The sequence below is a fragment of the Bos indicus x Bos taurus genome, chromosome 21, assembly GCF_003369695.1.
Source record: "Bos indicus x Bos taurus breed Angus x Brahman F1 hybrid chromosome 21, Bos_hybrid_MaternalHap_v2.0, whole genome shotgun sequence".
Taxonomy (NCBI): Eukaryota; Metazoa; Chordata; class Mammalia; order Artiodactyla; family Bovidae; genus Bos; species Bos indicus x Bos taurus.
Window position 1 is genome coordinate 16441012 of NC_040096.1, and position 27405 is coordinate 16468416.

At 45.7% G+C, this 27405-nt stretch overlaps 1 protein-coding gene and 1 long non-coding RNA gene across 17 annotated transcripts in view; one reads left to right on the top strand and one right to left on the bottom strand.

The window, feature by feature from the left end:
- AKAP13 (A-kinase anchoring protein 13) overlaps nt 1–27405 on the top strand; it is a 324450-nt gene that overhangs the window by 133829 nt on the left and 163216 nt on the right. For 14 of the 15 annotated variants that reach the window (XM_027522117.1, XM_027522121.1, XM_027522127.1 and 11 more), the window contains exons 4-5: nt 3905–4201; nt 12977–13160. In XM_027522117.1, coding sequence (XP_027377918.1) covers nt 3905–4201; nt 12977–13160 — 481 coding nt within the window. Of the gene's footprint in view, nt 1–3904; nt 4202–12976; nt 13161–13279; nt 13345–27405 lie in introns of those variants that run through there. The other variant, XM_027522132.1, reaches the window with a different exon arrangement.
- On the bottom strand, nt 9451–12983 carry LOC113880105. 2 transcript variants are annotated; one of them, XR_003507591.1, is made up of 3 exons: nt 12900–12983; nt 10195–10418; nt 9451–9861 (listed from the first exon to the last, which is right to left on the bottom strand). It is a non-coding gene; the product is annotated as an uncharacterized LOC113880105 (long non-coding RNA). The 2 variants fall into 2 exon arrangements; XR_003507590.1 differs by having other exon boundaries at nt 10195–12983.

Sequence of the window (27405 nt, forward strand, 5' to 3'; positions counted from 1 at the left end):
CTCTCTAGATTTAAAAGTGTTAGCGAGCTTGTCACTTTCCTCAGACCACACAGTCTAGGAAGTAAGAAACTAGGTTTGAACCTGGGTCTGTCCTCTCACGAAGCCTCTAGAAGTAGCCTGATTAGTAATCTTACTGACACTGTCTCTTACAGTAATTATTCCATCCTTTGGACTCTGCTTCCATTTTTATGTTTTTGAAACCATTTCCTACTCCTGGAACCTGAGTTTCTCTCTCCCCGCCTTCTGCCTGGTGAAACCCACAGACTCGTACAGCTGGAGGAACCATAGCGCCTACAGAGGCTGCCCCCTCACACTGTGAGGCCTGGAGAAGCAGAGATGCTCTGAGGTCAGGCAACTTAGGAGTCTCAGCCAGGATTTGAACGTGGAGTCTTCCATACTTTCCCACTGGTTCTTCCATGGTAGCACCGTTTCCTCTTTAAACCTTCTTGTCTCAGTGTAGGTGTAGGGGCAGACGTGAGAACAAGGAAACTTGGGTTCAGATTATGATTCTACCACTGGTAGGAGCTTTAGAACTTTGGAGCAGATATTTAACCTTTTTGTGCCTTGATTTCCTTGTCATACAAATGGGGATTATAGTGGTACTGCTGCTTAGAGGGTTGTGGTGAGGGTTAAATGGGCTGTTATTTGGAAAGCACTGAGAATGGTGCCTGGAACAGAGATTATTGGTGATAGCGATAATTACTATCAGTATTATTAGTGATAGAGGCAGGAAGGAAGGATGCGGCCCGACTGAGCATCTAGAGTGTTGAGGGCTGCAGTGAAGAACCTCTGGGGTTGAGAGTTGGGAGCAGGACCCCTATCAGAAGAGTCCAGGGTTTAAGACTTCACCTTCCCATGCAGGGGGATCCCTGGTCCCTGAGTTAAGACCCCACATGCCTCACAGCCAAAGACCCAAAACATAAACAGCAGAAGTAACAGTGTAACAGACTCAATAAAGACTTGACAAATGGGGGAGGGGAAAGGGGGAGGTCCTTAGCTGCAGAAGTCAGGGTACAACAAATTCAATAAAGACACATGCAGGGGTGGGGTGGTGGGGGAGGTCCTTAGCTGCCAGCTTTCACCCACGTGTGACATTGTGAAGTGCACTGGTCCGCTCCCTTGAGTGGCATGGTTTGTGTTTCTTTAAACCTCTGGAGGGCTTAGATCCCTGTGGTTAGCTGCTGCTGCTGGGGGGTGGGTATGTGTGTGGATGTGGATGTGGGTGTGTGTTCAGCTTCTACTCACAGAGTCCTGAGCTTGGTGGACGTCCAGATAGATGTTAGTGATTTTTTCCCCTCTGACTAGGGATTGAGTCTGGACCTGAGCAGTGAAAGCACCGCCTCCTAACCACTGGCCCATCAGGGAACCCCCCAGATGTTAGTCGTTAAATGTAACACAACAGTTTTGAAGAAGTATTTTCTGCCAGGAGAACCACCCAAACCTTAACTACCTGAACCAGCTGATTTGTTCCTGCTGAAGTTGTCTTATATAATTAGGCTGGCTGCCCTGCAAAGAAAGATGAATATTTTTTCCCCCTAATTTCATTTTGTGTAATAGATGTATACATTCAGCGTATTTGTTGAATTGAAATGCATATCTGAGTATACATACAGAGCCAGGCGCATGCGGGCAGAGGATGCTTGATTCCCACAGCCTTTCTAGAAGGAATTCAGCTGGGAAGGCATTGGGAGCAACTGGTCGAGTTATGCATTTGTATGGAGACTGATTTCCGGGGTTTGTGAGCCTGTTCCTCTGGCTTTAATAGGCATACTGGCCTGTCATTCCAGGTATAGGGTGGGCTCCTTGCAGACAGGGGCGTAACTGTCACTGTTACTTCTTTATTTGTAAGCAGTGCTTTACAGAACTCTCACACCATGATGTTTAGCATCAGACCTGATAGATTCTGCTTCATGGTTGTGTGAATCTGGGCAGTTTATCTCTTGAAGTCTCAGTTTTCTCATCTATAACGTGAGGACAGTACACACCATATAAATTTGTTGTGTTGAGAAAATGACACATCAGATGCCTGGTGTGTCATAGGTTCTTGGTTAGTCAGTATTTGTTCCCATCTTTAGATTACACACCAGTGAGAGACTTTTCATCACAAAGGAAAGCCTTTAAAGAGGCTCCTGGGGGGAAAGGGACTTCCTTGGTGGCTCAGATGGTGAAGAATCTGCCTGCAATGCCAGGAGACCCAGGTTCGATCCCTGGGTTGGGAAGATCCCCTGCAGAAGGGAATGGCAACCCTCTCCAGTGTTCTTGCTTGGAGAATCCCATGGACAGAGGGGCCTGATGGGCTACAGTCCATGGGGTCACAAAGAGTCGTACATGACTAAGCGACTAACACACACACCGTGGGGGTGGGGGGAAGTCTGTAGAATATCGATTTACTTCTCTCGTTGGTCACATGGGGAAGAAAAATGATTGTTTTCTCTTTCAAAGACAGCAGAAAGCTTAGTTTGCTCTGCCGGGTGGGAAGCCTCTGTTGGCTGTGCCTGTGGTCTGCGGAGTGGCACTCAGGGACCCTCCAGCTCATCCAGAAGCCAGGATGGGCTCTGCATGTGGGTGGTCTCTGGGAGCCTGGCCCTCAGGTGCCTGCAGTTCCTCAGGCAGCGCACCAGGGGGCGCAGCTCACTCAGAAACACCAACTCCAGTTTATTTTCTCATCAGAAAGATATTTATGGAAGAAATGATGATGTTAGGAGCATAGTTCCAACCAGCTGAGATCAGTGCCTGAAGGTGGAGGAAAAGTGTGTTTTGATGAATACATTCCGCATCTTGGAAATGCATAACATTGCTGAAAACCCCAGGGAGATCTGACTTTCCAGGAATGCCTCCCTGCGGGAACAGTGCTCACACCTTCCCGGTCTAGACACCAGTGGAGCTCCCTCGGGTGGCAGGTAGCTTGCTGCCTGACGTCAGAGCTCATGCATTCTCTGCCCCTCTGGGCAGTGGGCACCGTGGTCTCTGGCCCTGGCATTGCATCATCCCTGTGCAAACCGGGCGATTTCTTTGAAGTTCTCTTTGCATTACAGGAAAGAATGGGCATCTCAGAGCAAAAGTTATTTCCTCTGCCTTGAATTGCTTCATAATAGTGAGGTGAAATCAGGTCGTGTGCTTGGTGCCTGCTCAGTCGCTTCAGTCGTGTCTGACTCTTTGCCATCTTATGGACCGTGCCCTGCCAGGCTCTGTCAGTGGGGTACTGGGGCCTCAGTCCAGTTCCTGCCGGGTGACCTGTGGAAGTGACTTTTTCCCTGCTGGGTTTCCAGATCCAGGGCTGCTCAGGAGCCTTCCCACTGGACGCTAGGCCTCATCGCAAGGTCCTTGAGCTTTCATTCTTTAATTTGTTCAAGTTGAACAAATTAGTGTATATTGAGATTTTCAGAGACTGTTAATGCCAAACATTATACTGCCAGCATGGTGGCAACTGGAATACAAAATTAACCTGTTATTTGGTAGGGGAACCAGGGCTTTCCAGGTGGCTCCGGGGAAGCACCTGCCTGCCAATGCAGGAGACAGGGAGACGCGGATTCAGTCTCTAGGTTGGGAAGATCCCCTGGAGAAGGTAATGGCCACTCACTCCAGTATTGTTGCCTGGAGAAATCTCATGGACAGAGAAGCCTGGTGAGCTACAGTCCATAGGGTCGCAGACAATCAGACATGACTGATCGACGGAACAACAACAGGGGAACCAATTGATATTTGCAACTAGCACTTGTGAAAAATGAATTAGAGATGGAGTTTTGTGAAGTGTGGAAGATTGCTGGCAGAGCTTGGGGGAAGGAGGGGGTTCCTTTCAGGAGGGGGAATGTGTATGTCATGCAGGAAGAGCTGATTGCCGCCGCTGCCCTGTCTTTCAGGAGGAGGGCTCTGATCTGTCTCCCTGCTGCCTGTGTCTCATTAGGTCATGACTGCTGCGAGACAGTGAAGGTGCTGCTCTGCGCTTCCAAAGAGGGCCTGCCTGTGTTCGTGGTGGCGGAAGAGGACTTCCAGTTCATCCAGGACGAGGCCTATGACGCAGCCCAGTTCCTGGCCACCAGTGCTGGCAACCAGCAGGCCCTGAACTTCACCCGTTTCCTGGATCGCTCAGGACCCCCGTCCTCGGACGTGAACTCCCTCGATGAGAAAGTTGCCCTGGCCTTCAGGCACCTGAAGCTGCCAGCGGAGTGGAATGTGTTGGGGACAGACGCAACTTCACACGGTAAGGACCTCGGATGACCCGCAGCCTTTGAGCTTGGGATTCTTTGTTTTTGGATGGGGCTGCTTTCCTTTGGGGATGCTCCTCCCGTCTCCACGGTGGCTGCATAGACTGCCATTACAGGAGCAGAGTGGCCTCAGTGGCGCCTCTCCTGGGTCCTCCTGCCGAGTTGTCAGGCCCGTTCTTGTCAGGAAATGACCCCACAGAGGGCTCACTCAGAGCGGCAGCTGTCAGAGTAGCTGGTGGCTTGATGCCCTTCCGTGGCCCGGACTTCACACTTGATCTCCTGTGTGTAGAGAGAGGCCCGTCCTTCATGAGGAGGGCAGCAGAGGAACGTTTGACACTTCTTTCTAAAGATCAAAGACAGGATTTTCATTATTGTATTCTCAAGGTGTCTAGGGATTCCATGAGGCTGGAAGAAGGAAAAGACAGGGAGGGGCATGCAGGGGAGCTAACCAAGGCCTGGAGCGCCCACCCCACAAGTTTGTAACCAGAGTGCCCTCACTCTGGTCTATTTCATCTGCTCCGGACTCCACTTTTTAAAAAGCAGTGAAGTAGTAGGTATCTATATATGTTCCTCTTTTTCTGACAGGGGATTTCCTGTGTCATTATTCTTGCGGTAAATGACACCTGTTAGATGTTGTGAATGTTTATGTGTGTAAACACACACACACACACACACCCCCGCCCCCGATGAAGCAGCATATACCTGGAGTCCAGCGAACAGCGTCATCTTTCCCTCCTGAGTGCAGATCTAATGGAAAGATTTATGAGTTACGCAAAGATCAGAGCGTTTGCTTTGTTCCTAACAGAAACTGAATGGAAAGGCTGACATCAGTCCACTTGCCGGAAGGGGTTGCTTATCCTCTCGACTCTTATCTCTGGAAGAACAGGACAGTCACAGGACTGCCCTGGAGTGTTCCTGACTTTGGTTATTGTGTTATGAAGGGGTCGCCCAGAAGGCCCCGGCCCCCCCCCGCAGGCAGGCAGACCCTGACTGAGGAGGAGTGCCCAGCGGGGCTGATCCGGGAGGGCGCTCAGTTCCCCACTCTCTAGACCCACCAGATAGCTGTGTTCTTCTCATGGAGGAAGGGCAGCGAGGTTTTGCTAGCTTTAGTTCTCTTAGACCCACTGAATTTAACCACTGGGGCGGTGACCAGCTGCAGGAAGGGACCCCCACTGTCAGGGGCTTCCTGTCAAGACAAGACCGGGCACTCCTGCCAGGTGAAATGCAAAAGGAACCTTGGATGCTCAAATGAAGGGAAAAAGCATTTATCCTTTTTCTTTTTAACATAGTGCCTAAGAAACCTCTGCATTACTGAGATCTAGAGATCAGAAGATTTGCCATTATACAGGACAGTGGGCACTTTTCCAGAAACCTAATGTTCAGACATTTCTAGCTCCTCCTGTCCCACCCCCCCATATTGATTTGTTTGTTTGTTGATTGCTCTGGGCCTTCATCGTCTTGTGTGGGCTTTCCCTACTTGCGATGAGGGGGCCACTCTTCGTTGTGGTGTGTGGGCTTCTCTGCGGTGGCTTCTCGCTGCAGTGGCTCCTCTCACTGCAGTGGCCTCTCTTACTGCAGAGCACGGGCTTAGATAAGCTTCAGTCGTTGCCGCATGCAAGCTCACTGGTTGTGGCTCACGGGCTTAGTTGCTCCGGCATGTGGAATCGTCCCAGATCAGGGATCAAACCCCCACCCCTGCATTGGCAGGAGGATTTTTCTCCAGTGCTCCACCAGGGAAGTCCACTCCTGCGGTTTCTGTGTTGTGATTGGAATGATTATTCTGGTTGCCATTCATAAATCAGTATCAAGAAGGGTTGCATTACTTATTTATGGGGCATAAAGTTGTTTTGTGTGGTTTTGCTTTGTCTTGTTTAAAGAAGGCACAGGAATTGGATAGTTTGTTCATGTCACCTGGTTAGAAAGAACTGTAGGAAAAGCACAGGTCTGAGACGTTAGACATATATCCTTCTCTTCTCTGGGTCTTAGCATCTTTGTCTTTAATAGGAAGCTTTCCAGATTTAGTATTTTTATGGTCTTCTGTGTACTTCTTAAGTTTCTGTTGTACAGGAAGGCTAACTCAAATTTGGGCACTTAAGGAAATGCCTGAAAACCACAGTAAGGCGCTGTTGCACATTTTCAGGATGGCCAGGTGCTCGTGAGGACACACAACCGCATCACAGACCTTGCTGGAAGAGAGCCGCCCCAGCAAACGGTTTGCGGTCTCCTATGAAGTTAGATTTATTATGTGACCTAGCATTCCCACTTTTTGCTCTATGTCCTAGAAAAATGAAAAGTTACATTTACTTAAGAAATCTTTGCCCTAATATACCTGTAGCAGCATTATTTACAATCACCCCAAGCTAGAAACAACCCAGATCTCCCTCACTGTACACACAGACTGTGGTACGCCCATGCGATGGAATACTACTCAGCCATAAAAAGGAGTAATCTGTTGACATGCACATGAACCTGAATGCGTTTTAAATGTATTGCACTAAGAAGTCAGATTCCAAAGTTACTCTGTGACTCAATTTATATGATTCTCTAGAAAGGGCCCTGGAGAAGGGAATGGCAACCCACTCCAGTATTCTTGCCTGGAGAATCCCATGGACAGAGGAGAGCCTGGTGGGCTACAGTCCAAGGGGTCACAAAGAGGCTGACACAACTGAGCAGCTTTCACTCATTCACTCACTAGAAAGAGCAAAATTGTAGGGACAGAAAATAGATTAGTAGTTTCCAGGGGCTTGAAGTAGGGGAAAGGTCTGACCACAAAGGAGTGTCCTGGGGAAATTCTTTGGGTGTTGGATGGTTGTGTGTCTTGGTGGTAATCCTGGAAATCCTGGAGATTTCCATGGACAGAGGAGCCTGGCAGGTGATGGTCAGTGGGGGTTGCAGAAGAGTCAACTAAACAACAAACAAAGCGTCAATAACAGGTCCTTGCTTATTGTTGGGTGGTGGTGGGTTGAGTCGCTCAGTGGGTCCAACTCTTTCTGATCTTGTGGGCTGTAGCCCACCAGGCTCCTCTGTCCCTGAGATTTCCCAGGCAAGAATACTGGAGCCATTCACTTCTCCAGGGGATCTTCCTGACCCAGGGATGGAACCTGGGTCTCCTGCACATCTCCTGCATGCAGGTGGATTCTTTACTGCTTGAGCCACCAGGGAATGGGGACAAATGCAAAGAAGGAGTCTGCTTAGAGCAGAGAGTTGCACATCAGATGCTTTTTGAAAGATGTTTAAAGGAAGAAGGTAAGTCAGCTTGGTGCCTGGGGTAATCACGCAGCTAAATAGAGCACTTGTTACATAACAGCACTGCTTCCTGTTGAAAGCTGGGTGTTTACAGGTGTTCCAGCCTGATACTTACACAAAGAAGTGAGGGAGGATTTATGGTTAATCCTCCCACTCGAATCGTTTAGATGCATTGCTTTTTAACTTTTAAGGCCCAGGTCACTAACTCCTTTGGAAATAGCTCCGATTTTTCCAGACGGAAAAATACACATAGGAACCTGCCTGCAAAATTTTACATATTGTTTCAGGAGTCAATCTCCCTGAACCACAGGCATTAAGAACATGACATTAAGAACTCTTGGCTTTAGCAGGGAACTCAAACCCGGGGCTCTGTAACAACCTAGAGGGGTGCGATGGGGAGGGAGGTTCTAGTGGGAGGGGACATATATGTATACCTATGGCTGATTCCTGTTGATGTTTGGCAGAAGCCAACACAATACTATAAAGCAATTATCCTTCAATTAAAAATAAATTAAAAAACAATAAAAGAACTCTTGGCTTAGGCTTGATATTATGAAGTGGAAAAAGCATAGGTTGCAGGGTCAATTTGTTAACATCCTGGCTTCATTCCTAGAGTGTGTGCAGAATATTTAATCTCTCTGTTTCTCAATTTCTTCATCTGTAAAACGGAGGAAAATATATCCTGGAGTATGTGCTAGTTTGTAGGCTTTTAAAAAATTTATTGTTATTAAACTTTTTTTTTTTATTTAAATTTTGGCTGCGCTGGGCTCCCTAGCTGTGGCATCTGGGCTCTGAAGCACGCAGGTTCGGTAGTTGCAATGTGCAGGCTTCTGCAGTTGCAGAGCTTTGGCTTAGTTCCCCGGCAGCATATAGGATCCTGGTTCCCCAACTGGGGATTGAATTCATGTTCCCTACACTGCAGGGTGGATTCTTAACCAGTGGACCAGCAGGAAAGTTCCAGGCTCTTCATTTTTAGCACGCCATGACCAGTATCTAGTAACCTTTTGGACAAGACAGTGATGAGCTCTGATGTGGGAAAGCAGCATGTTCTATAAAAGGACTTAAAAAAAAAAAAAAAAAAAAAAAAACCTCTTTGGAGCAGAATGAGATTTTTTTGAGCCTATTTCTAGAGTCTTTCCTTACCCATACATCATCAGGAGGGAGTTTGTCCTCTTTATCCTCCTCAGTGTTCTTTACTTCCTAGTTACGTGAAGCACTGGACTTTTTTTGCCTTAGTTCTGCCTTAAAGGCAAATAATACGGGTTCATGTGGGTGGAGGGTGAATGGTGGGGTGGGAGTATCTTCCCTCTGAGCTACCAAGTTTCACTGAGTTGTCTCAGGTTTTCAGCACCTGTGGTTAGTGAAAGGGTGAACTAAGATGGTTTTTCCCCTGAAAGACCCTCGTACAGTAGCAGTCAGCACAATTTGCTGGTAACAGAAGGTGGGCCTCGAAAGCCCTGCTCTGAAGAAAGCAAAGAGGAGCAAGGTCCTGGGGGAAGCCTACCTTCTTATTTAGTCGTGGTGTTGTATAACTAACCGGGAAGATCTGATCATCTCTGGGGTGGAGAGAAGGGTGAGCCAGGTTTCAGCCAGTTTGCACTAAACTTGTGTTCTCAGTTCTTTGTATCTGGTGTTTGGTTAGTGAAACCACAACGGTAATCATTTGGGGTTTTAATTCCCATACCTTTTCCAGATTGCTTGATAGCTTTCCATGGAAATTTTTCCTTAGCTGCTCTCACTAGACTTTTTGTATGCTTTCACCTATTCATAGCTGCTAAAAAAGAAAATAAGCAAAGATATTTTATAATATATAATAATAATCTATAGGATTGACTCCAAGACAGGTGTTACCTCATTATGGAGCACTTTAGCTCCAAAAGGTTTTATTGCCTCTCAAACCTTGATTCCATTACAAGGTCATGCGTGGCGTTTTTCCAAATGCCCATTTCTCGCATGGGCCTGCTGCTGCCCATCCCCACTAGGCATGAGAATTCCGGCATCACCCTGGACCTGAGGTTTATTTGAGGAGACCAGAACAGTAGGAAGAATGGAGATTTTGGAGTCTCCCAGATACACATTTAAAGGGCACTGCGAGCAGGCTGGCTCCAGCGGTAGGAAAAGCACATGTAGCCTTGGATTACCGTTTTGTTCACAGAAGTCGGGACCCTTTGCTTAGACAGAAAAGCTGATGACTTGAAAAGGTGCAGCCGTCTCTCACGAGGCACAGCCCCTTTCTCTGCCGAGCTGAGTGTGAGGGAGGCTTCCAGCACATGAGTAGATAGGAAGCAAGACACTTCCTCCTGCCTTCTCCATGGGAAGCTGGGCCCAGGCCCACAGACCTATTTTTTTTTTCCAGTTGAAAATAGTTGAACAGGAAAATCAACCAACCAGCGTAAGGCCCTTGAAGTAACTGAAACAGAAAGGGAATGGAAGAGGGTCATGAGTATTCAGATGGTGGCCTCTCTAATTTTCATTAAGAAACCAAGAAAATTCAGAAGAGGTTTTTCATTTGCCCTTTAAGAGATTGAAGAAGTCAGACCCATTATAAAATCAGAGAAGGAAGCTATGAGGGAGAAAAACATACAAGTTTAATGATTGTGTTAATCAGGGTTGCCCAGAGAACCAGAACCAGTAGGAAGATGATTTCAGGGAATGGCTTGCACAGTTGTGGAGATTTAGCTAAGCAAGTCCAAAATTTGGAGGGCGAGAGTAGAAGAGAAGATCGGGGCAAGCTGAAACCCACCAGCGTGAGCCAAGGCTGTCCTCCCTGGACAGGAGGGGAAGTCCCACGCTGGATGGACTGCACGGCCACAGGCTGACACCGTCCTCTTCTGGCAGGGTTTCTTCTCTGTCCAGGGGAATCTCAGCTCTGTCATTAAAGCCTTCCAGCTGGTTTGGTTAGGCCTTCCCAAATTAGCTAGGATAATCTTCCTTATTAAATCAACTGATTAGGCTCTTTAATTACATCTGCAGAAAAGCCATCACAATGAGGGCAAAGATGGAAGGGAGTTGTCTTAAATGATGCAAGGACAACCAGAATGCCATAGCATAATTAAATTCAGATTGGGGACAAAGGACCCAATTGACATCATAGGAAATGCAGTTAGTGATCTGAATAGCAAAGTTGAGCAGCTCTCCCAGTTACAGAGAAAACACAAAGATCGCAAGAGAGAAAACAGAACAGAGGTCAATTCCAAATTGTAGATCTTCTGGATTTTAAACTGAGATGAAGGGAACAAAAGCAATGATGAAACTGTGTGTTAGATAAGAAAAATTACTTTTGGAGGAAAACAAGAGAAGGTGCTTCTTAAGCTACAGCATGAGAATGCTTGTGTGGTTTTTTTTTTCTTTTTTTCTTTTTTAACAAAAAGAGATGGGATAGAGTAACGGAGAGGGATCGGTTTCTAGACTCAAGACAGAAGCATCTTCAGATCTTGCTGATTTTTGCTGTGGGCAGTTATTAACCTGTCTTCATCCGCGGAAAGAGGATAACGAGGCCTTATAGGGTTATTGTGAGAATGGAAAGAGTGAATACAAAGCACCTAGCCCAGTGCATGGCATTGAGCAGCCTTCACCAGATATTACTATTCTTATTACCTGTTGACTGCAAAGAGGGGGCGGCCTAAAAGCAGACGTGGCACCTGCTCCTAAGGACTGTAGGATGAGATTTGGGGTCCCCCCAGGTGCCGGAATCGGGATGCCAGCTTCAAGCAGGTGTATTGTCTTGTTATTGGAACTCTGCCTTTTGAAGGCTGAGGTGACTCAGAGCACATGAGGGATGAGAAAGACTGGGGGTGCAGAGGAACTGCTTTAAGGAGGTGCCATCTAGTGAGGCCGGATTAACCAGTCTGTAAAAAATCATCGAGTTCCCTGGCAGTGCCTTACTCACTTTTTTGTATTTGTAAGGGTGTCAGAGTGCTTGCAAACAAGCACAAGGCACAAGTCACGTGGTGATACTTGATCTTTTCTGAAAATTCTTTCCGTCCTTTCTTCTGGCCTGGCCACCTGCTCTGAGTTGCTTATTCACATTGGCACCCACACGTGCACTGGTTCCTTCCATAGTGTTGATGTCTTTCCAGCCTTATGCCTCTGTCACCCATCATATAAACCATTTAGTATGCTGAGTTCTGTAAGGACAATGTAAAATATGAAAGATGGTTTTTGCCTCCCAGGAAACTTAACCTGGCAATGAGACTAGACTAAGGCATGTGTGACGTTAGAAGACAGTGCAGTTCGTATACAGTTGCAGGGTTGCGATGCATTTATTCTTACCCTACTGCTCACATCTGAAGCATCAGGGACTTAAATGTAAGGGGAAAACACTGGGGTCCAAGAAGGGTGAGCGTGCCTGGTGGGGTAGGTCGAGACCTCCGGGAAGCTTTGGAGAATGAGAGATGGTAGTGCAGCTGAGGGGGCAAAAGCAGGCACAACCCCAGGGCACCATTCCCATTCTGAGTGGAATTCCCTGGGGTCAGGTAAGCCCAGCCTCATCATTCCAAGTCGGACGAGGTGCAGAGAGTGTTGCCAGTGAACCTGGATTGTGATTGGAGGTCAGGAGGGACAGAGCAGAGAGCGGGGAAGGGCAGGAACGCAACATTCACTGAACACCCGCCGCAGCCTTCACCTGACCAGCGCCTCGCCCATTCCTGTGACCTGTTACTGCGGCTGTGGGAGCAGAGGTGGTGGCACCCCACTCCAGGGAGGCAGGGAGGAGAGCTCCGAGAGCTGAAACAGGTTGTGTCCAGTCACACGGACAGTAAATGCCAGATGGGAACCCAGGTTTGCTGACTCCAAAGCCCTCCTCATTCTGCCACTTTCAGAGTGACTCTGTACCAAAAAGGGGCCTTTGCTTCAGGTGAAACAGGCACGTAGTTTTCCTTCTGAGATTGTTAGCCTATCCTCTTGGAATTGGTCTTTCTTATTATGCCAGAAGATGCATTTCTTTCTTAAACAAACAACAAAAAACGCTGCCACTGCCAGCAATTTGATTTGCCCTTCATGTGGGAGAATAAAAAGACCTGTGTGTACTTAACAAGCAGAACCTGTTTTTAGTGTTTAACTAGCCAACTCCTCTCTGGGTGATATTTTTTTTTTAACTAATTATACTTTTTGATACACCCATCTAAGCCCCAACAGCTATTCCCCTTGGATCCTGATCCCCATGTAGCGAGGCTGCATTCACTTCTTAAATTTTTTCTGTCTGTCTTCCTCCCTCCCTCCCCTCCCATATGTGTGCAGTCACCCTTAACGTCTGCATTAAATCAGAATATAGAAATGGTTCCTCTTTTGTAGGACTGTCTCCTATAGGAGATTTGGCCTCTCATCCTTTTTTCCTAGCTTCGTTTTTGTCTTTGAGAGATGATTATACTCTGCCACGGTAAAATTGTTCATGCTATATGTTGAGGCTTAATGGTATGCTCTCAGGGGCTTGGAGGCAGTGGCACTGACCTGAACCATCCTTTTCTTCTTTTGCTCTGGGTTTTCATGTTCTCCTCCCTGATCTTCGTCTTGTCCGCTGTCTGCAGATGGTGGCCCCCGAGAGACGTTGATGCATTTCGCCGTGCGGCTGGGGCTGCTGAGGTTGACGTGGTTCCTGCTGCAGAAGCCAGGTGGCCGCGGAGCTCTGAGCATCCACAATCAGGAAGGAGCGACACCTGTGAGCCTGGCCTTGGAGCGGGGTTATCACAAGCTGCACAGGCTCTTGACCGAGTAAGTGCGCCTTCTCCCATTTCCTCCTTCTGGGCCGGCCCCACCCCCGCATTCACAGTAACCCCGCCCACGTGGCATCTCCAGCCTTAGCTGGGAAGTAAACCCTCAGCTCTGTGCCTTGCCTTTCACTGGAGGTCGGTAAGCTTGCTCCTGCTCAGCACTTCATTGTCTGAGAGGAACACACGTAAGTCACCTTCCCTTTTCTTGCCTTTCCTCAGCTTTCTCTGCCCTCACTGTTTCTTGCCTCTTAAATTTTACTGAAAACTCAGAATAAGTCTGGTCTGTAGGGGTAGCACTCTATGATCCAGGGCATCCAGTTTCCCCAGCTTAGTCCAAGAGGGAACAGACTTTCTGTGCCATATATTTTTTTCCCCCCTGATATGTCTTTAATTCTTGAAAGAGTTAACTCGAAGCAAATACTTGTAATAATTGCATATAGAAAGTATGCTGAACCACTAAGTTTTGGTTTGAATGTAATTTCTATAAATAAAATTGAGAGCAGTGGTCTCTTCATACAAGGAGCAGTAAAAAGCAACCGAGTTGTCCTGGAAACGTGCTGTCGGAAATCCTGCCTGTGTGTTTGTGAGTCCAGTTGTTACACATTCTGACTCTTCAGAGAGTGTTTGGAAGGAAGGCCGTTCGTCAAAACATTCAAAGAGTTCGTCTTCCTTTTTTCTTGAGTAAATAGAAAAATAAATGCATTAGGACAGCCAACACTTTTTTTTTTAACTTCTTATTTGGTATTGGGGTATCCACAAAAACAGTTGTGATGAGTTTCAGATGAACAGTGAAGGGACTCAGCCATCCATATACATGTATCCATTCTCCCCAGCCAGTGCTTTTCTTTGGAGTATTTATAAAAGACAGAAAATGTCAACTATAATTTCTCTTATTTAATGTATTCTTTACTGCTTTATGATCATCACCATCTTTTCCACCGCATGAGCAAGAATCAATCCCATTGGATCTGTGTTCTTTAGCAATCGAGGGACCCTTGAAATTAAGTCAGTCTTTGCAAATTCTCAGGTATTTTATCCATGTTAGGTTCGATTTAGTTGCCTTTTATTTTTTATTATTCTAAACTGTGTGTGTACGTGGTGGGGGGTAGTCTGGAAGGGCCCAGAGGAGATCTCAATGTAATGTAACTTCCTGTTATACAAATGGGGGTGGGGGGTTGTTTGTTTTTCTTTACCTGCCCCATGGTTAGAACGTCCCCAGTCACTCCAAACAGGAGGTTCCTTGCGGAAAGCTTTCTGATGGGTGCCTCCGATCCAGTGACAGCAGGAGGGGGCACACCTCATGTCAGATGAGCTGTGGATATTTGAGCTCTTCCTGGACAGTATTCCAGAGGGCAACGCGTTCCGTTCCCTCGAACTTCCCATCTGGCTATGACTGGATTCCTTCTGCTTGTCTGCCTCACGGCCTCCGGAAGACAAGCCTCGTCCCAAAAGTTGAGACCATCAACTCCATATTACTGCAGTGAAGTTCAAGTGCAGTTTTCTCCAGATTTAGTCTTAGAGCACAGAGGTTTTGCTGGGAAGCAGAGTTGGTTACGGATTGCCATCCAGATGGGGAAATAGAATGATTACAACAGCTTCTTTATATGCCGGGAGAGGATGTCACAAGACCATTCTTGCAGCACAGCTTTAAGGAAACTAGAGTGTGTGTTTTTGGAGGAGAGACTTTGCTTTGCTTTATACTGCCACCTCTGCTACATGTGAGACAGCCGCTTCGCTCCTTTCGAAAGGGAGTAGGTAAGGGAAAGCCAGCTTGAGAAGTCTCGTCCACAGTAGGGCAGTACAGCAGGGCTACAGCAGGGCCGTAGGGGCACCCTGTCACAGATCTAGCTCTGAACTGAGATTCTTCTGGCTGTTACTGTTCTGCAGCCTAGAAAAAGTGCCAAGTCCTAATTGTTGTTCAGTCGCTAAGTCGTGTCCCACTCTTTGCAACCCATGGACTGTAGCACACCAGGCTTCCCTGTCCTTCACTATCTCCCAGAGTTTGCTCAAATTCATGTCCATTGAGTCAGTGATGCCATCCAACCATCTCATTCTCTGTCATCCCCTTCTCCTGTCACCTTCAGTCTTCCCGAGCATCAGGGTCTTTTCAATGAGTCGGCTTTTCACCGCAGGTGGCCAAAGTATTGGAGCTTTAGCTTCAGCATCAGTCCTTCCAATGAATATTCAGGGTTGATTTCCTTTAGGATGGACTGGCTTGGATCTCCTTGCAGTCCAAGGGACTCTCAAGAGTCTCAAGAGTCATAGTTAGCAATTTAAGAAATGATCAGGAGATGATTTTTCTACATCCCTCACTCTTCCTGTGATGTCAGTAGACTCTTCTAGAATTTCCAGCATAAAGAGTCAGGAGAGATGAGATCATCTTTAGCAGATGAGGAAGCTGAGATCCAGAGTGGCAGAGTGAGGGGATGAGAATGACAAGGTGGCTGAGCCAGAAACAGAAGCCGCATCTCCTGGGAGGCTGGCCAGAGTGGCTGGGCTCCCCGCTAAGATTCGGAGAACCCAAGAAGAGACTTCCTGGGATCCACAGCCTTTGAAATTAACAGAAGTTTATGCGTGTGTGTTTCTGAATAGAGTTCATTTGTGAAATTCGCAGTGAGATTTGTGGGAAGTTAAGAATTGCTGCACTGTGTGATGGTTATCTTTCTTAGTAGTTCACTAAAATCTTTAGACTTGGGTATGCTTACTCCTTCTCCCTTTCAAATTGTAAATTCTCACTTAGGCCTGTCTCTTACCCTCCCATTCAGTTAATATGAAGTTGAAGTATCGTTTGTATCCATTTTATATTAATTGTAACTGTTTACAGTTTAGCCTTAGCTGAAACATCATGTTCATTTCAGTCCCTTTATACCTCTCCCAAGAGAAATCTGTTGTTTTGATTCTTTGCTGCTTATACCGAGTGTTTTGAGCGGGGAACTGAAGGGTGCTGTGCTGATTTGGGTCCAAGTTCTTTCTGCATTTGTGTCCCTAAGGCTTATTTCCATAATCTGTTTTGAATGACTTGAGTCATTTCTATGTCAAATGTGCTTCGGGTTAAAAGCTTTCTCTTAAGTAAGACTCATGTCTATAGGGAACCTCTGTTTAGGACATTTTGGGGAGTTCCCCTTTTCTGTAACCTGTAGCTATTAATTTTCACTTTGTTCAGTGACAGGGAAGAGAGAACTTTTGTTGACTTACAGCTCTTTTGCTTTAGTTTTTATTTTGACTAGGGCTTCTCAGGTGGCTTGGTTGTGAAGAACCCGCTGGCCAATGCAGGAGATACAGGAGATGTGGGTTCAGTCCCTGGGTTGGGAAGATCCCCTGGAATAGGAAATGGCACCCCACTGCAGTATTCTTGGCTAGAAAACTCCATGGGCAGAGGAGCCTGGTGGGCTATGGTCCATGAGGTCACAAGGGTTGGACACAATTGAGCACACGTCTTCATATTTTGATCTACATTGTGAATATGGATGCATTTGTAATCTGAAAATTCACCTTAAATAAAATGTTACCAGTTTTGCCCGAGAAATCTTACTCCTGGAAGAGGAGCCTGCACGTCTGCACGGACTTCTTTTAGGTGGGTGCACAGTCCTCTCCCACGTTTGGAGGAGCTAGTTGCACACCCCGCCCAAGGTTCCTCAGTGGTGGGCAGAGCGGGGAGACAGCCCAGGTCTTCAGGCTCTTAGGTTAGGATGCTCGGGAATGACGGCGTTAGAGAAACGTTGCATCGGCATCGTCTAACAGGAGCATGTTACAGCTGGGAGCTACCTGATGTCTCGTTCATTTAGTGACAAATAAGCAACCTTCGGACCTGGGTCACTCGTTAGAGCTGAGACCCAGGGGCAATTCATGGTAAAGGCAAAGTGTGCAGACTTTGGGGTCAGGTCTAAGTCTGTGTTTTGGCTCTGCCATTTTTAGCCGTGGTACTTTGGACCCATGAAGTCACTTTTCCTCTCTGAGCTTCAGTAATATCTACTTCCTAGAATGATGGCTGAGGGCTGGGCGTATACAGTGGCAGAAATCAGGGTTTATTGATCACACAGTTTATGGTGGTTTGGGGGAACACATAAAGGGGCTTTAATTATATATCAGCTTGAAGAGAGACAGTGTAGTATGGTGGGATTGCTTAGGGATGAAAAAGTTAGTATCTGCATTCCCCCAGTTAGTGCACAAGTGACTCAGAAAAAGTCACTCTCCCACTTGAGTCTCATGTTTCTCCTCCCTTATGGATAATATCTCGTCTGTCTACACTACAGGTTGTTAGAACCAAGTGAGATTTGTGCAGATGCCGTATTAAAGTCAAAGGGACTCTGGATGAAAGTGTCCCGTGTAGTCATAAAATCACGGAAATGATTTTCACTGATCAGTGAAGCTCACCTTCCCGTTGATTGATCTGCCTACACTGTCCTTTTTGTAATGTTAATTATAGTTGTCTGTGAATTACAGTCTGTAGAGAGGTCGGGAGTGTTGTAGCGGGGCAGTCTGGTTTTGAGTCCAGGCTCTGCCTGTGTAGAGCTAGAGCTGCGTGATGCTGGGTGATCCACTCAAGTAGTGTCTCAGTGCCTCGTTTATGGCATGGGAAGAGTAAGAGGGACCGTCCTCAGGTAGTTGCTTTGAGAAAAGAATGCATAGCGTTTCAGGGAGCGGGGCACAGCACAGTGGCTGACACAGATGTCATCTACCCTTTTCTTATTTTCCCTTTCCTTCCTTAATTGTCCTTTCCTTCATATATTAAGAAAAATATGCCCAAAATGTTGGACGTCTTTTAAGGCAGCATTTGAACACTGCTGTTTGATAAGAGTCTGAAATTATTTCCCAGTGTATCAGATACCACTTTAAAAGATGAGCGTAGCTCTGATGCATACAGTGATGTCGGCGCCTCCGGGCTGTTGAGCTAGATGGATAAGTGCCATCACCCTTACAGGAAGAGTTATTTCTTTGAGGAATTTCCACTCCCCAGTGTTGACATAAAAGTGCTGAAATATTTTATTTGCCCAAAGAATGAGTTTGAAAGTATTTGTCCTAACAGTACTTCACCTCCTTTTCCGTATCAGTTCAACAAATCTGTATTTGTTGAATGCCTGCAGTGCCCTAGAAATCACAGTTGGTACGTTGCAGGTCATACTTCATTTTAACCTTATTACAGCCTTGTGAAATAGGTTTTATCTGTTTTATAGATGAAATATAGAGGCTCAGAGAATTGAAGTAACTGGCCCAAGGCTGTATAGAAACGGTGGAGCTCCTGGTACACACACAGTGTGGAATTGCCAGGGTCCCATACTTCCCTCAGTGCAGATTTGACAGGAGGAGGGAGACTTGGGAAGGGCCCCTGGGATGCTGGGTGAGCATCACTCACTCAGGGACAACCAGCTTTCCGTTTAGTCCCAGCCCCTACATTCCCGAGCAGAGCAAGATCCTCACTAAAATAACCTAACGTTTATATTTCCCATCATATGGTTTTAAATCTATTTTTTGGTTACCCTTAGGCTACCGTTTTGCATTTCAATTCTCCCAACAGCCTAATGAGTGGGTAGGGTAGGCATTGTTGTCCCCGTTTTATAATCGGGGGAACTGAGGCCAGAGAGGTGAAGTGAGCGGCCCAGCGCCACGAGGCTGCACACCAGGTGCAAGTCCAGTGTGCCCGGCGGGGGTGGCACGACTGCGTGTGCAGGGCAGAGACCCGGCCTGGCAGACCGAGGCCCTCAGCGGGTGGTTCATGCTGCAGCGTCCGCAGCGGTGACCCCGCTCTGAGAGTCTGGGGATGGGGTGCCCACACCCATCTTCTGACATTTGCTCTTGAAACCCGAGTTCAGGGTCAGGTGGTAGATTAACTGGCACTCAAGTGTACACGTTTCCCAATGGGACGCAGTCCTGTTGAGCAGGACGTCCTGTGAACACAGTGGTTGCCTTTTCAGGGTCCTCTTCAAGTGCTTGGCAAGTGGGTCCTTGGTAGCCTATCAGCTGCAAAACAAGTGTGTAGGCTTTGCTTTTGCTTAGGAGGAGAAAGGATGAAACAGGTGCACAAACTTACATTCAAAATGATGGACAGAGCAAACGATTTTTTAACTTTACATTTCGCTGGCCCAAGTCCTATCCAGCCATATGTTTGTCTGTCCATCCCTCCCTCCCTCCCTCTGTGTATCCATTCCCTCATCCTCTTTTCTCATTGTGTCTCCTGGGGCTCCTTTGTGTTTTGGTCAAGATAGGGTCGTGGAATTGAGTGGAAACTAGGCTGGTAGCAGTAACTGAGTGTTGAATCCCTGCTGCGTTGACGCTTTACACTGTGTTCTTACTTAAAACCTCTTAGCAAGTGTCTAAGATAGAGTTAATACAGGTAGTATCAGTATTTTTTCTACAGATGAGAAGACAGACCCAGAAAGGCTAGTTTGCCCAAGGCCATGTGGTTAATAAATTGGCATTATTCACAAGCTTGTGTATTGGTTGTTTTAAAACTCTTAATACAATTTTGTGAGGAGGTGTTTTTGGTAACATTGTCAGACTTTTAACCAAACTAATGAATCATAGATTTGGTTTTCAGTAACACCCCTTCCTTTTTTTGGTAAATTTCTAACCTGAAGCATTTTAAGAATTTTGACATTTCACTGTTTTCTTTTTTAAAAAGCCATTCAGCTACTAATCTCAGGATTTCCTTATCTGGCAACCTGCTGGCAAATTGCAAAATGAACTTTCTGAGGATAATGTTTGTATTTATGTAACAATTACACTGGTTACCATTTATTATATTTGTGTCAGGCATTTTGGGTAAAATCTCATATGTTTCTCCTCTCCCAAACCCTTTGGGGGTGGGCACGTTGTCCTCAGGTCGCAGGTGATCACTGTCACTGGCAAGTAATGGGGCAGTACTTTGAACCCGATGGGAAATCTGAGCTAAAACCCATGGTCTCTTGTACTGCCTGGGTCTTTCTAAGAAGGTGAGTGGGTCCTGCTAGTTGGTTGGAGCAACAGAGCCATTCCACGTGTCTTGTGACTCCTACTGTGCACTTCTTTTCCCCGCTGCAGTATGCATGCAAACAGTCCCAGCCTGTGTTTATTCTTGGTGTAACATTTACACCTCAGAGGTTTTCTTCAAAGAATTACGAATTTACACAGCTTAATTAGTGGTGACAAAGTTCCTGTGGCCAACAGCACGTGACATTGAAAGTATTTCTGACTTGACTACAGACCCAGGTGGAAGAAAACATGGACCCAGAGCTTAGGGCCTGATGGGTGTGAGGAAATGAGGATCCGCTGGCACTCTCTACCCTCTAAGGAGCACACACCTTTAGTATATTACACATTAGTTTCATCTGATGAATTTTGAAATTTCCTTAAAGGCATACCAGTACAAAGAATGACTTGACCATCTTACCTGCATTTATTATTAACAGAAATGGAAATTATTTTTAAGCAAAGAAAATAAGGAATGTTGAATAAACCTATGTGGCTAAAATCAGTATTTGGCCAAAGCTGACTATCACTAGTGTAGAATAAAGTTGTCTTATACACGAATAAACATGAAACAGTATAAAAAGTAATTCTATGTGTTTACTAACGTTTAATGGTTTTAAAAGTCTTATAGTGGAAAAGCAGTAATTTCTCAGCATCACCAGCTTCTATCTGCATTGCTCTTGATTCCTTAACAGCATACTCACTTTCTGTTGACACACCAGTATCCCTAAACAGGTAGGTGTTAGAAAATTATAATTCAGGAGAGTTCTTCCAGAGCATGTTTTCTAAGAGGAATTTTGTACCTAGGATTCTTGATTTAGTGATTTTCAAAGGTTCTTGAGCTGCTGAACTTGGTTAGCATTAGAAAAGTCATTTTGGCAAGGTTTTGCTCAACGGTTTTATTGTCCATACACACTTTATACACCGTTTATAAAGGGCTTGAGCATCCCCGGATATAGGTATAGGTGGGGGGTCTTGGAACCAACTCCTGCAGATGCAGAGGCATGGGTGTGTATTGTGATGTCCTTGAAGTATTGTTAATAAAGTCTGTTGTTTTGACACTTGGTTAGCAAAATGTATTTGAGGTACCTCATTTTTTCCTGTTATTTCTTTATACATTTATATCTGGATTGAGGATAATTTGTCATAGTGGCTGTACATGGTTTTGGCATGTCTCCTCTTTGTAAAATTTGGAGGTGGCAATGTTGACTTTTCAGCTTTTATTTTGTCTAAGACATGAATCATTTACAAATAGAATCTTCCTTGAAAGGCACATGGCTTAAATGGAATGAGAGATGTGCAACTTAAAGCATTTATTCTAGTGAATGTTTATTTGGTGTTATGAACAAGTTAGCAAACAGTTAATCAGAATTAGAGTTTTTATATATCCTAACATAATTCTGAAAGAGATGGGGAAACCAGACCACCTGACCTGCCTCTTGAGAAACCTATATGCAGGTCAGGAAGCAACAGTTAGAACTGGACATGGAACAACAGACTGGTTCCAAATAGGAAAAGGAATATGTCACCCTGCTTATTTAACTTATATGCAGAGTACATCATGAGAAACGCTGGGCTGAAAGAAGCACAAGCTGGAATCAAGATTGCCGGGAGAAATATCAATAACCTCAGATATGCAGATGACACCACCCTTATGGCAGAAAGTGAAGAGGAACTCAAAAGCCTCTTGATGAAAGTGAAAGAGGAGAGTGAAAAAGTTAGCTTAAAGCTCAACATTCAGAAAACTAAGATCATGGCATCTGGTCCCATCACTTCATGGGAAATAGATGGGGAAACAGTGTCAGACTTTATTTTTGGGGGCTCCAAAATCACTGCAGATGGTGATTGCAGCCATGAAATTAAAAGACACTTACTCCTTGGAAGGAAAGTTATGACCAACCTAGATAGCATATTGAAAAGCAGAGACATTACCTTGCCAACAAAGGTCCATCTAGTCAAGGCTATGGTTTTTCCAGTGGTCATATATGGATGTGAGAGTTGGACTATGAAGAAAGCTGAGTGCTGAACAATTGATGGTTTTGAGCTGTGGTGTTGGAGGAGACTCTTGAGAGTCCCTTGGACTGCAAGGAGATCCAACCAGTCCATTCTAAAGGAGATCAGTCCTGGGTGTTCATTGGAAGGACTGATGCTGAGGCTGAAACTCCAGTACTTTGGCCACCTCATGCGAAGAGTTGACTCATTAGAAAAGACCCTGATGCTGGGAAGGGTTGGGGGCAGGAGGAGAAGGGGATGACATGGCTGGATGGCATCACCAACTCGATGTACATGAGTTTGAGTGAATTCGGGGAGTTGGTGATGGACAGGGAGGCCTGGCGTGCTGTGGTTCATGGGGTCGCAAAGAGTTGGACACGACTGAGTGACTGAACTGAACTGAAGATAATTCTTCCTTGTATCATTTATCTTTCTGTTAACAGTAGTGGCTTAGAAAAGGTAAGATGATCTTCATAAAGTTATCTAGCCAGAGCACTCTTTTAATATTCATATTAACTGTCAAGCTGTGTCTCTAACCGTCTGAAACACTGTTGTGTAGTGCATAGTGGCATTAACAGTTTCCACGATCACTGATTATTATAGTGTTTTACTCTTAACAGTAAACACATGTATGCTCTAATTGGTTATTAGAATTTTTGCGGCAAGAGTGTATAAGGAGATGTGCACTTTATGTACTTGATCGTTAATCACATACATGTTGGGTAGGCATTCAGCTGTTTGGCCTTAAAAAATAGCAAAGCAGAACTTGAATGCATCCCTGTTGTTTGTCATCTGTGAACCTGTTTTCCTCATCTGTAACATAGGAAGTCACAGCGTGTATCTCATAGGTCTGTTCAGATTAAGCGAGAGCATGCCTGTGCAGTTCTCAGGAACTCAGCCCGTCGCTTTATTTGGAGAGCTAGGAACGAAGATCCACCAGCAGTGAGTCGAGCACTCAGCTTAATGTGAATGTGACACCTCTCCGCACCACCACCCAGCTTCTAACACATCTTTTCCTAGTCAGGTTCACTGCACAACTGTAATGCTATCTCGTGAAACAGCAGGGAGCCGAGAGTCCTGTTTTCTTCTAGCGGTAAAGTGGTTTAGGGGTGGCTGCCTGACCGTTACCCCACAAGCAGGGTCTCCCTGCTTTTTTCTTTTAAATGTCTAATACTCAGAAACTGCCTTCTGGTTTGCTCATTAGAGTCACACCACCCGTGGCGTCCCATGGAGTCACAGTGGGAGAACCAGATGCTATGCTGGTAACACTTCACAGTCACGGTCGTTTGATCTCACAGCAAACCTAATATTCCCACTCTACAGACGGGGAAATTGAGCTGCTGAGAAATTGAAGCGTGACTAGCCCAAGATCCCACAGCTGGTAGTCTGAGTAGGGAGTCAAACCAAGTCTGTCAGACTTTCCAACTCATGTTCTAACCATTGCATTATAAAACTTGTGTTTTAAATTATTCATCAGCATAGAATCTGAGCCAAATTGTTGATACAGAGTAGTTGTTCAAATGATGGGCTCTTCTTCTTTTGTGCTGTTCCCATTCTGGTCATTACGGGCAGGTGGCTGTACTGTGTCAAAAAGGAAGAAATATCAGTGCTAAGATTCCTAGAGAATCTGCACATGTGTGTGAAGCATAAGTTGTCCAGCGGTGTGTTGTTAACACCTAAGGTAGTAGCTTTCTGTTCAGTTTAAGATGGATCAGTGCTCGCCCTCCCCCTCCCGCCTCCCCTCTGCTGGCGCTTGTCTTCTCTCGCTCCATCTCCGTGGAGCTGTGGTTGACGCCGTAGGACTCCTTGAGGTCTGGCACTGTGAGGGTGATGTGGTTTCATGGAAGATATTGCAGTAACTCTCAAATAAGGAACTAGGTGCTGCACTTCCTGTCAGAAGTAGACTCAGCAAAACACGCCTTTGAGGAGGCCCGACCCGGCCGTTCCTCCTCTGCTCTTAAAGCCAGGACCCAAATAGGATGGGCTTGCGGTACTCGTGGTGCGTGGGCAGCCGAGAGTGAGTATCATCTTCCAGATGGGTGCACTGCTGACCTTCATTGTTCATGCTCTGCCATTTGATGGGGCCTTTTGCTGTATCTCAGCAAGTATCTTTGAGCTTCCTCCCCAAATGACTCGTGTTGTTAGTACCGGAAAAATGTTTTTCTCTGCAGTTGATTTACAGGGTTTTACATGTGTGTTAGCGTCAAACTGAACTTTGTTTGTGAGTTGCGACACACGGGGTGAGAAGGCGGAGGTTGATTGGTGGTTGACTGTTGTGTAACAGCTGGAACGCTGGCATATTAGCCGAAGTTCATTCTGGGCTCATTGAATTTTGTCGTACCACGTACACAGACCTTGAGGTTTGGATCCAGCCATGGATTCTCCATGCTTTTCTACAGTTGAAAACTTGCTATGGATATTATAAAAATTTTGACAGAAAGCCTACTATACCCGACTGTGGTGATTTAGTCGCTAAGTTGTATCTGACTCTTGGGACCACATAGACTGTGTAGCCTGCCAGACTCCTCTGTCTTTGGATTTCCCAGGCAAGAATACTAGAGTAGGTTGCCATTTCCTTCTCCAGGGGATCTTCCCAACCCAGGGATTGAACCTGGGTCTCCTGTGTTGCAGGAGGATCCTTTACCCACTGAGCTATGAGGGAAACCCCTACTATACCCGACATCCGACTAGCTTCTGGTAAGTATTATAGTGGACTTAGAATTTTCAGAATTTGAATGTGTCCTCATAATTTGACATGGGCTTTTCTCGTGGCTCAGACGGTAAAGAATCCACCTGCAATGCAGGAGACCTGGGTTCCATCCCTGGATAAGGAAGATTCCCTGGAGGAGGAATGGTTACTCTCTCCAGTATCCTTGCCTGGAGAATCCCATGGACAGCAGAGCCTGGTGGGCTACAGTCCATGGGGTCGCAAAGAGTCAGACACGACTGACACTAACACTTCGTTTCACTTCATGATGGGACATTGTTGGGGGGTCAGTATCACTGTGGATAGTCTAAAGCGGTACAGAAGTTTTGGAATCAGATCTGAATTAGTACAGATTCTGGGTTTTTCACTTACCGTGGACTGGGGCAAGTTATTCCTGGAGCCTCACTGTCCTCACAGGAAAAATGGGAACACAGTAGCCTGTGTGTCAGAGTCGTTGCGGAGGTTAGAAGTCAGCGCTGTTCACCTCATACTGCACTACTAGACTTCCCTCGAGGCTCAGACGGTAGACTCTCCCTGCAGTGGAGGAGACTCGGGTTTGGGCCCTGGGTCTGGTAGGTCCCCGGGAGGAGGGCATGGCAACGCGCCCCAGCCTGGGAAATCCCATGGACTGGGGAGCCTGGCGGACTGTGGTCTCTGGAGTCACCAAGAGTCTGGCACGACCAAAGCTGCCAACACCAAGTAACCATGCTACTGGTATCACTGATTTTTCTCCTGCCCCGCCGCCCCGGTTGCTTACTCCTTCCAGTGTGTTCTCACCCCACTCGGAAGACAGTTCTTTTTCCTGCATGATCGGCGAAGCTCTGTGAGATCTGAACCACGTAGAACCCTCAGACCTCGTTTCGTAACGTTTCCTTCATTCCCGTCGCCTTCCCTGCACAGCCACATCGGCCTCAGCCGCGCTGGCCAGCTGCTTGCTACCTCTCAGGTTCTGTGTGCTTGCTGAACCCTTGGCCTCATGCATTCTGTCCCGGCAGCTTCACATGCTTGCTCTTTCATGTGGTTCTGATCAGTTGCCGTATCTTCTCAGACCATTTTCTGGCACCTGTCTGCAGAGCCAGTGTCTCCACTCCAAGGAATTTTCTGCCATAAGCACCTTGTTTTATTTGCTTTAAAGCCCTTACCTCTAACTGTAATCATACCCCTCTACACTGTAACCTCCAACATGGTAGGAATCTCGGCTATCTCATTTATTCGTCAATATTATTTCTCGCACCTGGAAACATAATAGATACTGCATGAGTATGCATGTTTGAATAAATGAAAAAATATATAGCCTAGACCATCTTCTGAAAATGTATGTGTTTTTATTGTTTGTTTTTGTTTTTTAAGATAATCCTGAACTAAGAACTTAAGAACAGTACAGAAAAGACTGAATTCTTGTAGAATGCATTTGTAACACAGTGGACAGTAACACTGCTGCTACCTGTAGTGTTATCTTTTCAGTGGGCTTCTGGAAGCGTTTCATTTGGTATTAGAATGTTTGAAAACAAGCATTCATATAGCTCTTACTACATTTTCATATATAGAGAAACAGTATTTTTGTAATTGCTACACGTAGAACCCAGTTTGGTCCTATTTAATAGGATATAGATTTTCATTTTAAGGTTGTACAGAGTAAGGTAGAATTCTCTGTATATTTATACTGGAAATATCTTCCGGGATCTTTTTATATGCACACCATTTTAGAGAATATGTGCTAATATGAAAATAGTTCTGTTAGGGTACAAGTATTCAGTAGAATACTCTCAGTACCTTTTTAAAAGGTGATCCAGAGAAGCATTTAGCTTTTCTTTTAGCTCATTAATCCACATGAGTTACTATACTAAATTGCTTAGGAATAGATTGCTTGGAATGAATATATATATATATATATATATATATATATATATATATATATTTAAATCATGTTTTAACCCTCAGGCAGCCCTAACTCCGTGAAACCTTGTTTGGTTTACCTGAACTTTGTTCTCCATCTACATGTAGAACATCAACCTTGTCACCTGGAATATTGCGAATATTTATAACGAAAGAACTCCGAAAAACTGAGTCCTACCATTCAGTGTATGGTAGTCCCTCAGGACCTGCCACTCATACCAATGTCCATGAATGCTCAAGTCCCATAGCTGGCCGTCTGTATCTGTAGCTCTGTAGCCTGTTTCAAGCAGCTGTAGATTGTGTAGTACTTCAGTGGATTTATTGAAAAATATTCGCATGTATGTGAGACCTGTACAGCTCAAACCTGAGGTGTTCAGGAATCAGCTGTACCGTTTTTACTATGTACTGTGATTAGCTTCCTGTATTTCACATTTTATTAAAGGAAATCATGTCATTGTATTAGTGAAAGAAGCTCTTTGTGACGTGCCTGTTAAAGTAGATTTTTAGATGCTTTTGGTTTTCTAAAAATAATTATTAAACACTGGTTGGGACCAAACTTTTAAAAAACTCTTGAATATCCTTGAGTTAGTTTCCAGGCCCATGTGAAGTATTCCTTGGGGGAAAAGGAAATTTGTCCAGTGGGTCTGTAGCTGGTACCACATTCCATGTTTCTGTACATGCCTTGATGTTTCTTTCTGCTGCCACT